The following is a 12474-nucleotide window of genomic DNA, read 5'->3' on the forward strand; positions in this document are numbered from 1 at the left end:
TGTAAGCCGGTTTGATTCTTCCTTAAGTGGAAGAGAAAGTCAGCATATAAAAACCAACTCTTCTTCTTTTTCTTTTATTCTTTGTGGGTGAACAGTGTAGGGAAGGAGCACGTGGCCCTTTTGTTTCTCCCCAAAGTGGCGTCCTTGATGAGCTGTCATGGCAAAAATGGGTTTGGGTCCCCCTGCGTCCTGCCCTGGCCCAGCTGGCTTCAATCCCTGCTTTCTCTTTTGCTCTAGTTAAGTCCTTGCAAGAACCACCAGCCTGCACTGCTTGGAGAGATCCTTATCCCATCTCCCCGAAATCGGGAGCAATGGATTCTGTGCCCACCTGGAACGTGGCACCCTGCCACTAGGAGTCCTGTGCCCGACCCAGAGAGCTTGGCAATGGCCTCTCCCTCCCACTGGAAATTCAAGCTGATCTTTCTGGGAGACTTTGGGGTAGGGAAGACCACACTTTTCCATCGCATCAGAACGGGGCATTTCTTGGAGGGGGCGCATACCCTCGGCCAGCACATGGGCATGTGTGAGAAGACCCTGCCGCTGAAACACAACCGCAGCAACCTCCAGGTCCAGGTAGGCTCTGTGGAAACACCGGGGAAACTCTGCTTCCAGAGGGAAACAGTGTATGTGGTACTGAGATAATTTTCCAGTGTTGCATAGTGACTGGCGTACCAGACTAGGATCTGGCCCAGGGACCCCAGCAAGTTTTATGGTTGAGAAGAGATTTGAACCTGGGTCTCCAAGTCCAACTACTACGCACACTGGCTCTCTTCCTGAAAAGAGGTTAGATGACAGAGAGAGGGCTCGGCTACATCGCCCTTTGTGTGAGCCAGTTTGTGCTTTCCTTGGGCACCAGCTCCAGCCTTCAGTTTGCCACCTTCAGGGTGTTCCCTCAGAAAGGGTGGCCTTCCTGGAATTGCCAACGCTTGTGCTCCTACGTTATGGAACAGGAGGTGAGGGTGCACTCCCTTGGAAACTCTTTTGGACGTGCTTTGGGGCTATTTCCCTGACCTGGGTGGCTCAGGCTAGCCTGATCTCATCAGATCTAAGCAGGGTCAGCCCTGGCTAGACCTTGGATGGGAGACCACAGAGGAAGTCCAGGGTCGCGATGCAGAGGCAGGCAATGGCAAATCACCCTTGAACATTTCTTGATTGAACGCCATAAGGGGTCGCCATAGGTTGGCTGCGACTTGATGGCACTTTCCACCCAATACTGCAAGTAATACTATTGGCCTGCCCTGGATGGCCTAGGCTAGCATGACCTCGTGAGATCTCCAAAGCGAAGCAGGGTCTACCCTGGTTAGTACTTGGATGGTAGACCACCAAGGAAGTCCAGGGTTGTGACGCAGAGACAGGCGATGGCAAACCACCTCTGAATGACTCTTACCTTGAAAGCCCTACAGGGGTTGCCATAAGTCGGCTGTGACTTGACAGAAAAATAAAAAAAAAGAAAAAATCAGGCTGCTTCACTCAGGAGAGCTTTTTTATAGAATCATAGAGTTGGAAGGGACCGCCAGGGTCATCTAGTCCAACCCCCTGCACAATGCAGGAAATTCACAACTACCTCCCCACCACAAACCCAGTGACCCCTACTCCATGCCCAGAAGATGGCCAAGATGCCCTCCCTCTCACGATCTGCTTAAGGGGATAGAATCAGCATTGCTGACAGATGGCCATCTAACTTCTGCTGAAAAACCTCCAGGGAAGGAGAGCTTACCACCTCCCGAGGAAGCCTGTTCCACTGAGGAACCGCTCTGTTAGAAAATTCTTCCTAATGTCTAGACGGAAACTCTTTTGATTTAATTTCAACCTGTTGGTTCTGGTCTGACCTTCTGGGGCAACAGAAAACAACTCAGCACTCTCCTCTCTATGACAGCCCTTCAAGTACTTGAAGATGGTTATCATATCACCTCTCAGTCTTCTCTTCAGGCTAAACATACCCAGCTCCTTCAACCTTTCCTCATAGGGCTTGGTCTCCAGACCCCTCACCATCTTTGTTGCCTTCCTCTGGACACGTTCCAGCTTCTCTACATCTTTTAATGCAGTGTAAGTTGCAGGCATTTTAAGAGGAGGGGTTGGGGTGTTACTGTGAACTTGTAAGCCTCAAGCCATGGAGAAGGACAGGATATGAACGTGTTAATCAAGGAAGTAAAATTCTGGAGCCAAGCCCAAGGGTTGCAATCTGATTCTGGCTGGGGCTGACCTTGAATTGAGCTCCAGTCAAACAGTGCCCAGCAAAGGGCCAAGTCAGGTTACCCTGGGTCAGGTTTAGGCAAGCAAGTTTGGAGAGGCAGACGGGCACCCTGTGGAAGTTGCTGAGTAGGGAATGCATTCCAGTCTTCACTGTGGCCTCTGAGGGCTCTAACACAGGGTCTCTGCAGGCTGGATTCCTTCCTCATGTCCTGCTTCTTTGCCTGGTAGCACCCATGGGACCCAAAGATGGTGTTTTTGTGCAGTTTGAATAGATGCAGTTAAACCGGCTGGGTGCATCAGCCTTCCCTGCAGGGATCTCGACCAGTCAGTTAAGATTTCTTTTGGGAGGGAAGGCAGCATGGTATAGCCTGATCTCGCCATATCTTGGAAGCTAAGCAGAGTCAGCACTTGGATGGGAGACCACCAAGGAAGGCTCTGCAGAGGAAGGCGATGGCAAACCTCCTCTGCTTCTCACTTGCCTTTGAAAGCCCCTTGCTGGGGTCGCCGTGAGTTGGCTGTGATTTGAAGGCACTTTTCTCACTCAATATTTCTGACATTTCCCCCCAGGATTGTCCATAATATTCCTCAACCATAGGGGTGCTCAAGTTATAAACTGAGGGTGGAAAGGTACCAGCTGGATATTAGGATTTTTTTTTTACATCAATAGTTGTACAACAGTGGAATGGGCTGCCTAGGGAGGTGGTGAGCTCGCCCTCACTGGCAGTCTTTAAGCAGCATCTGGACAAGCACTTGTCAGGGATGCTAGGCTGATCCTGCATTGAGCAGGGGGTTGGACTAGATGGCCTCTATGGACCCTTTCATCTCTATGATTCTATAATGCCTGCCTCTGTGTCTCTGTCTGCTTTGCAGGGCTCCAAGTGAGATGCTGCCTCTTCCTGTTTCCAGCACAGACCATTTTCGGTCATTCTCTGGCAACAGAGAATCCTCCAGCAGTGTCAGAGTTAATAATTGATTGGCACATGTCATGTGGCGGTGAGTTCCCCTGCCCAGACCTCCATCCGTACTGCTTTTGTCTTCTGTGCATTTAGATCTCCCTGTGGGACACAGCTGGAGAGGAACGGTTCCTGTCGCTGAGCAGCTGCTATTACCGGGACACGGACGCTGCGCTCCTGACCTACAGCCTCCAGAGCCCCCCCTCCTTCGACAGCCTCTCCCACTGGCTGTTTGTGGCTAGGCAGTACTGCATGGACGGTAGGAAGGGCAAACCAGGAGGGGGAGTTGCTGCCTAAAAGAGCAGGCAAAACTTTCCCTGCTCTTCGCCTCTGCCATGTCTGTCTGCTCAAGCTAAATGAAAAGGGGGGGGCAGCCAATGCGTGAGCTAACGATGTCGTTGAGCTGATGAATTTTAAACCCAGTGTGTGGGATTCCAACCTCCCCCCTCCACTTACAAATTTTATTTATTTAAAATATTTATACCGGATCCAAGTTTTGCTCCCAAGCAACAGGACTCCAAGAGAAGAAGAAGAGTTGGTTTTTATAGGCTGACTTTCTCTGCCACTTAAGGGAGAGTCAAACCGGCGTACAATCACCTTCCCTCCCCCTCCCCACAACAGATACCCTGTGAGGTAGGTGGGGCTGAGAGAGTGTGAATTGCCCAAGGTCACCCAGAAGGCCTCATGTGTAGGAGTGGGGAAACCAACCCGGTTCACCAGATTAGCCTCTGCGGCTCATGTGGAGGAGGAGTGGGGGACTCGAACCCACTTCTCCAGATCAGACTCCACCGCTCCAAGAGGCCAAGCAGCGATGTTGCGGCTGGAGGTGAGAGATGGGGCAGGCAGAATAGGGATTCCTGGGACAGAGAAAAGTAAATAGGCGGTATGGGGGAACATTAGCAAGGACCCATGAACAGGGGCTCCAGCCCTTTGGAAGCATCGCCTCTAAGTTTGGAAATTCCCCAATCCTGATGACTAGACACCTGCCTGTACAGACCACCCCTGGTGCTCTGTAAGCTGGTGCTGGTCTCAGGACCTGAATTCTGCAACAGCACCTGGATCCCCCCTTTTTTGGGGGGGATGCAGTGAACATCTCATTTCCTGCTGACTACACAGAAGTCTCCTCCTATCCCAACAGAACTTCTGGGGAGGGGGCATGGCTCAGTGGAAGCACCTCGATTTGGCATGCAGAAGGTCTCAGGTTCAATCCCTGGCATTGCCAGCGAAAAGGATCAGGCAGTAGGTGATGGGAAAGACCTCAGCCTGACACCCTGGAGAGCCGCTGCCAGTCTGAGTAGACAATACTGACCTTGATGGACTGAGGGTCCAGCATCAGGCAGCTTGATGTGTGTGGTGTAGTGGTTAAGAGCTGTGGACTCTAATCTGGCGAACCGGGTTGGTTTCCCCACTTCTCCACATGAAGCCAGATGGGTGACCTTGGGCTAGTCACAGCTCTCTCAGCCCCACCTACCTCACAGGGTATCTGTTGTGGGTAGGGGAAGGGGAGGTGATTGTAAGCTGGTTTGATTCTTCCTTAAGTGGTAGAGAAAGTCGGCACATAAAAACCAACTCTTCTTCTTCTCGACAGCCAGCATGGTGTAGTGGTTAAGAGTGGTGGTACTCTAATCTGGAGAACCGGGTTTGATTCCCTGCTCCTCCACATGAATGTTGGACTCTAATCTGGTGAACCAGGTGGGTTTCCCCACTCCTCCACATGAAGCCAGATGGGTGACCTTGGGCTAGTCACAGTTCTCTCCAAACTCTCTCAGCCCCACCTACCTCACAGGGTGTCTGCTGGGGGGATAGGAATTGAAGGAGATTGTAAGCCGGTTTGATTCTCCTTAAAAGGTAGAGAAAATCGGGGTATAAAAGCTAACTCTTCTTCTGTTCTGTGCTTCGAACCACTACCCCCTCCTGCCCCCCTGCTCACGTCATTCTCTGTTCCCTCCTTGTCCCCCTTAGCTGACATCTTCCTCCTGGGCAACAAGAGTGACCTGGAGAGCCGCATCCCTGAGGAAAAGGCGGAGAGGTTTGCCACGGAGCACAACACGTCCGGGAGGTTCAGAGTGTCGGCAAAGACAGGTAGGCTGGGCGGGGCCCAAGGCCCCTGGCTTGCCTGTTTCACACCGGGTTGTTGTGAAGATAAAATGGAGGAGAGGATGATGATGTAAGCCACTTTGGGTCCCCGTTGGAGAGAAAGGTGGGGAATAATTTAAGCAAACAGGATGACCAGGGGCCTGGAGAACAAGCCCTGCAAGGAAAGGCTGAGGGAGTTGGGAATGTTTAGTCTGGAGGAGGGTGAGGCGGGACAGGATTGCTCTCTTTCAGTTTCTGAAGGGCTGTCACTTAGAGGAAGGCAGGGAGCTGTTCCTGTTGGCTGCAGAGGATCATAGGACTCTCAGTAATGGGTTTAAAGTGTGGGCAGAAAGGTACCGGCTGGATATTAGGAAAAAATATTTTACAGTAAGAGTTGTTTGACAGTGAAATCGGCTACCTGGGGAGGTGGTGAGCTCCCCCTCACTGGCAGTCTTTAAGCAGCGGCTGGACAAACACTTGCCAGGGATGCTCTAGGCTGATCCCGCATTAAGCAGGGGGTTGGACTAGACGGCCTGTATGGCCCCTTCCAACTCTATGATTCTAAATAAATAAATAATAATATTTCCAGCCTTGCAGAGCTGTGGTGACCCACACTAGAAATATTACGCATTGTACCAGGCCTTCTATGAAACTGCAGAGGTTGTGACAGGGAATCACTATAATTACCCACCTGGCAGCCGAGCCCAAGGCGGGTCTCTCTACCACGAAGAGTGATTAAGCCAGTTTTACAGGGAAGGAGAGGGAGGGTGGGGTCACCCAGCGAAATGGGTTGCCCCGTGGAACAGCTTCCCGGACCGCGGAAGGAACGTGCAGGTCTCCGAGAACAAATAATGAAGGGGAACAGAGCCTGTTCTGTTACAGGCGCCTTCCAAGAAGGATGCTTTGCAGCTGCGCATCCCAGCCCAGGGGCAGGGCAGAGACCAGGCTGTGCAGATGAACCTCCCTCACTGCACTTAGTCTCCATGTTGAACTGGTCTTTGGGATCCTTGGAAATGTGTCTCAATTGTGGCTCACCAGACTCTGCTTCAAGCACGCTTGAATGGGTGTGGACTGGCCCTTTAATTGACTATTCTAGAGATGGAGGCTGCAGTTCTGGAGGCCTGCTGGTGGCTGGGAGCAAGTGGAGCCGCACCACAGTGGGCCTACAAGAAAAATCATAGAATCACAGAGTTGGAATGCACCCCAGGGTCATCTAGTCCAACCCCCTGCACATTGCAGGAAACTCACAACTACCTCCCCCCCGACACCCCCAGAGACCCCTACACCATGCCCAGAAGATTGCCAAGATGCCCTCCCTCTCATCTGCTTAAGGTCTACCCTGGTTAGTACTTGGATGGGAGACCACCAAGGAAGTCCAGGGTCGTGACGCAGAGGCAGGCGATGGCAAACCACCTCTGAATGACTCTTACCTTGAAAGCCCTACAGGGGTTGCCATAAGTCGGCTGTGACTTGACAGCAAAAAAAAAACCAGGCTGCTTCACTCAGGAGAGCCTTTATAGAATCATAGAGTTGGAAGGGACCACCAGGGTCATCTAGTCCAACCCCCTGCACAATGCAGGACAATCACAACTGCCTCCCCCCTGACACCCCCAGTGACCCCTACTCCATGCCCAGAAGATGGCCAAGGTGCCCTCCCTCTCATCATCTGCTTAAGGTCATAGAATTAAAAAAAAAACACTCATGCTAATGAATGACTGGTCGAGAAAGAAAAGGAAAGCACTGATGGCTGCATCAAAAATCTAATTTGCTGCTATGCAACATGTAACATACAATTATAAGGACACAATGTTAATATCACAATGCAATACAATTATCATATGTTCAACACAATACTGTAAAGTCCCGAAATGGTGGAAATAGAAAAAAATCAGCCTAGAAACCTAGGGCTGCCACATAATGTCTTTCAATTCCTCAAGTGGAGGAGACCTGATCCGGGTGCTGTGTTTGTCAGTCCAGCAGTCGAATCACTCCTGCGTGTATAGAAGCGCAATTTCTTCACCAGGAGCTGCTTTGCAGAATCCCGGACGATAAGAAATCTGGTTAAATCCCGAGATGGGGACCCGGTGTAACTCCCATTTCGCCAATGCTTTATCTTTCGGGAAGATATCTTATGTGGCAATAGATGAATGTCTATCATATTGCCAAGGAATACATGACCCACTTCGAATGGAAGGGTTAGGGTGTGACTAGCCCAAGGTCACCCAGCTGGCTTCGTGTGTAGGACTGGGGAAACAAATCCAGTTCACCAGATTAGCCTCCGCCACTCATGTGGAGGAGTGGGGAATCAAACCCGGTTCTCCAGATCAGAGTCCACCACTCCAAAGCACCTCTCTTAACCACTACACCACGCTGGCTCTTAAGAAGTGGGGACCGGGCCAGTGGTGACTGGCTGAATCCTAGCCAAGTGGCCGTGACACCAGAACACCTTTCTCCACCTCCAAGTTTAAGAATCCTTCCCATGCAGGCAGCACACATTACTGCTACAACCCAGCAAAATCCTAAGCATGTGCATGCGGCAATCTTAGAGCCATGTATGGTGGACTGTTACTCATAAGAACATAAGAAAGGCCCTGCTGGATCAGACCAAGGCCCATCAAGTCAAGCAGTCTGTTCACACAGTGGCCAACCAGGTGCCTCTAGGAAGCCTACAAACAAGACGACTGCAGCCACACCATCCTGCCTATATTCCACAGTACCTGATATAATAGGCATGCTCCTCTGATACTGGAGAGAATAGGGATGCATCATGACTAAGACCATAAGAACAGCCCTGTTGGATCAGACCAAGGTCCATCATTTCCAGCAATCTGTTCACACAGTGGCCCAACCGGGTGCCTCTAGGAAACCCACAAACAAGACGACTGCAGCAGCATTGTCCTGCCACAGTACCTGATATAATAAGCATGCTCCTCTGATACTGGGGAGAATAGGGATGCATCATGACTAAGACCATAAGAACATAAGAAAAGCCCTGTTGGATCAGACCAGGGCCCATCCAGTCTAGCAGTCTGTTCACACAGTGGCCAACCAGGCGACTCTAGGAAGCCCACAAACAAGACAACTGCAGCAGCATTCTCCTGCCTGTGTTCCACAGCACCTAAGGCACCCTAGGCAAGAAACCCTGCAGCATCACAGGGGCGGGAACCTCAGCTGTCTCACTTTATAAGTCAGTACCTTGATTCTTGGGTATTTTTCTAACCCTGATGTCAAACTTTGAGGACGTCTGTCCTCTCCAGACAGGGACACCTGCCTTTCAGGTATGCGGTCACAGAAGTTCTTATTCACCAGCTCTCCCTCTTTGAGTAGGCAAGGGTGATGTTAAGGCTGATCTTTATTCCCATCTCCATATCTGCTGGCCCCCTGTGTCTTATTTCAGAACCATTTTGATTTTCAAAGCAAGGTTACTGTCAGATAAGGAGAACCGCACAGGAATGGAGCTGGGCGTGCCAGTTGAAAGCAAACTGCTCAAAGGCGGGTTAGCACAGCTCTGCTCTGAGTTTTGAAGCTTGTTTGCTGCACCTTTAGTCTATCAATTTTAAGATGATGATCCTAGATCAGCTGAGCTCCTCTGATTGGATAGCTCAATCAAGTCGGATTTTGGAAGCTAAGCAGGGTTGACCCTGGTTTGTATTTGGTGGGAGAACACCAAGGAAGTCCAGGGTTGCTACACAGAGGAGGCCAATGGCAAACCACCCCAACCATTTCTTGCTCTAAAAACCTTGGGGAGGGGAAGGACTTCACCATAAGTCAGTTGTGACTTGAAAGCAAAAAATAAAATAAAATCAACTGAAGCACATTTATTAAATCAGAATGGCTAGATAGCTGAGATCTGGACTGTGGATCTGAGCTCTCTGCTCTGGTTTAGCAACGGCTGTTCATCGACTCCTAATTTCTCCTTTCTCAGCAAGCCAAGCTGGAGATGCCCAAATAGGAACAATATTTTCTTGGTCATGGCAATGCAGAGCTCTTTAATGTTTTTGGGAATATTTTATGATCAAACACTAACAGGAAAATATCATTCCTGATGTCTTGCCTTTCTCGTGATAGGCAGATTAGGTGGCCACAGGCAGCCAAGGTGATCCGAAGAAGGACCATTTAGTTTAGGCCAGCGTGGTGTAGTGGTTAAGAGCGGTGGTTTGGAGCGGTGGACTCTGATCTGGAGAACAGGGTTTGACTCCCCACTCCTCCATATGAATGGTGGATGCTAATCTGGTGGATTTGTTTCCCCAGTCCTACACACGAAGCCAGCTGGGTGACCTTGGGCTAGTCACAGCTTTCTCAGCCCCACCGACCTCACAAGGTGTGTGTTGTGGGGAGGGGAAGGTGATTGTAAGCCGGTTTGAGTCTTCCTTAAGTGGTAGAGAAAGTCGGCATATAAAAACCAACTCTTCTTCTTTTCTGAACATGGCAACTACCATATATAGGCTGCAGAAGCCCACCTCGTCTCCTCATGCCTTGGCTGTGCTGCTTCCGATAGCTAACTGAGGCTTCATCCACTTCCCTTCCAGGTGAGAATGTGGACCGGTGCCTGCAGGAGGTGGTGCAGGAGCTCTTCCTCAAGAAGGAGTTTCAGCGCAGCGGCCTCCAGACCCCACTGCGAGAAGATTGCTACTACAGTCAGTGTGGGTGCTGAGGGAGTTGGCCGGCAAATCCCCACCCTTCTGCAAGGAAGGAACCTCCTGCTTCCGTCTGACGGGGACATAAGAGCTTCCTTGTGACTTCTCTGGAGGGTCTCGACGAACTTTCAGCGCTCCTGCTTGGCACGCATTCTGCTGGCCACTCAGACTCCCGCTACAAAGAGAGCACTGCCATTTGGATAGCTGTGGGATGTCTCCTGCACAAAGCTGACCCATCAGCTGATGCCCGACTAAACGTATTGCCTGTGTGCCGTCTCTGGGGAACAGGAGATTCTGGGGTTTTAAGAGGGCGTTGAGATGTGCACGCCCTCTTCAGTTCTTGTCTTGTTCCTGCTCATGATAATTTTTCCATATGCTTCAAACTCTCAAAACTTCCTCCTCTTCATGTAAGGCTTTGCTTGTCCTCTTCAATGGGCTGGTTCTCAGCCCTCCACAGATTAACTCATGGAGTCAGGCCTGGAAGACGGCAGAATGTCCACTGGTTTCTTATTAATTCTTCAGAGTGGAACTCATGAAGCTGCCTTATACTGAATCAGTCCACCAATGTCAATATTGTCTACTCAGACTGGCAGCAGAGGTTCTTCACATTATCTCCAACTCTATGATTCTATATTTCTACTGCCTGGTTCTTTTTAACAGGAGATACCGGAGATTGAACCTGGGATCTTTTGCATGCCAAGCAGATGCTCTACCACTGAGCCACAGCCCCTCCTCCACAGAATCAAAATATGTCTGTGCTTGACGCATCTTGTTTGTGAAGGCTGGGGATTTGATGTCATCTTTGTTGATTCCTTGAGACCAAGCTTGGAGATGTTTATGCCCTGCCTCCCCCTGAGGCAAAGGGTGTGACAGACACAGACAGAATTTGAGGATTCAACAGTATGAAAAATATGGGAGGAGTAATCACATGTTTTGTTCAGGGGAAGATGCGTCAGTTTTAAATGTGCTTGTTTGGTTTGAAGATTTATACCGTTATATTCTCATGGGCATCTCATGAATTGTTTTGAATAAACATCTCTTTAGCATTGCCTTTTAAATTTAATTTTAATTAATGGCCGATTTCTCTCCCCCATAATGCATACCTAGATGATCGCAAACAGTCCGTTCTACAAGTTTGGATTGTTACTGGTTTGGAGGTGGGAGATCATACAGCTTTTTAGGTTGAGGAGAAGCAGCACAAAACACAAGCTGCGTACTGTAGTGTGAAATGCGAAGGGGCAGAGCCCTGGAAGGATCTCCTCCGCTGCTGAGTGCGTGAGCCTCTCTTGGTGGGCATGCACAGTAGGGTTGCCAGGTCCCTCTTCGCAACTGGTGGGAGATTTTGGGGGTGGAGCCTAAAGAGGGCGGGGTTTGGGGAGGGACTTCAATGCCATAGAGTCCAATTGCCAAAGCGGCCATTTTTCTCCAGGTGATCTGATCTCTATCAGCTGGAGATCAGTTGAATTAGCAGGAGATCTCCTGCTACTACCTGGCAGTTGGCAACCCTAATGCACAGGGAGGCAGAAAGTGTGGCTGTGTTGGTGCTTGAGACCCAACTGAAGGCCCTGACCCGTGGGCTGAATCCACTTGGGATTCAGAGTGACTGAGACCCCTGGGGGATAGTGGCAGGAGGGGTGGGAGGGCAAAGGCATAGATGCTGGGTAGCTGGAGAAAGTTGTGCCCTAGGGTCGCTAACTCTGGGTTGGGAAACACCTGGAGACTTTGGGGGTGGAGCCTGTGGAGGGAGGGATTTTGGGGGGCCATAGAGGCCCCCCTCCAAAGCAGACATTTTCTCCGTGGGAAATGATCTCTCTCGTCTGGAGATAACTTGTAATTCCAGGAGCTCTCCAGGACTCAAATGGAGTTTGGAAACCCTATTGTGATCTGGGAGGTCCTTGGTTCAAATCCTGCCTCTGCTACAAATTCACTCAGTTGAGAAGCCACGGCCAGGAAAGACTGGATTGCAAGAAGCAGATTGTGTGAAGTTCTCTGGACACTGAAAGTGCTGTATGGGTGCTATTATTTATCCGTTTTGTCACTGCACAGATAATGAATTTGTGGTAAGTTTGCAGGGGTAGCAGCCCGTGGCCTTCTGATGAGTGAAGCATTCTGCAGTGGTGTAGGGCCAAAGTTTGTCTTGACTTCAGCACTCATCTTTAGCCAAGAGAATGCGAGCGGTGGCCAGGAGCTCTTTGCATGGCTCCAGTTTTCTCTGCCTGCCTCCAGAAGGACCTCTGCGTTCCTGGCTGGGATTATAGGATTGCCAAATCTGGTTTTGGAAATTCCTGGAGATTTGGCAGGTGGAGTCTAGGGAAAGCAGGGTTATGGAGGGACCTCATCAGGAATGTGACTCCATTTTCTACAGGGGAACTGATTTCTGTTGTCTGGAGATTAGTTGCAATTGCAGGAGAAGACTGAGAGGTGATATGATAACCATCTTCAAGTACTTGAAGGGCTGTCATAGAGAGGAGGGTGCTGAGTTGTTTTCTATTGCCCCAGAAGGTCGGACCAGAACCAATGGGTTGAAATTAAATCAAGAGAGTTTCTGTCTAGACATTAGGAAGAACTTTCTGACAGAGCGGTTCCTCAGTGGATCAGGTTTCCTTGGGAGGTGG

At 50.2% G+C, this 12474-nt stretch overlaps 1 protein-coding gene across 1 annotated transcript; it reads left to right on the plus strand.

Moving 5' to 3' along the window:
• The first annotated feature begins 383 nt into the window (after positions 1–383).
• LOC130481484 (ras-related protein Rab-19-like) lies at positions 384–9880 on the plus strand. Its single transcript, XM_056854140.1, has 4 exons — positions 384–573; positions 3243–3405; positions 5109–5228; positions 9752–9880. The coding sequence occupies exons 1-4, from the start codon at positions 385–387 to the stop codon at positions 9874–9876; spliced, it is 597 nt and encodes a 198-aa protein (XP_056710118.1). The 5' UTR covers position 384; the 3' UTR covers positions 9877–9880.
• Positions 9881–12474: the final 2594 nt, after the last annotated feature.

This window comes from Euleptes europaea, chromosome 8, assembly GCF_029931775.1.
Source record: "Euleptes europaea isolate rEulEur1 chromosome 8, rEulEur1.hap1, whole genome shotgun sequence".
Classification (NCBI taxonomy): domain Eukaryota; kingdom Metazoa; phylum Chordata; class Lepidosauria; order Squamata; family Sphaerodactylidae; genus Euleptes; species Euleptes europaea.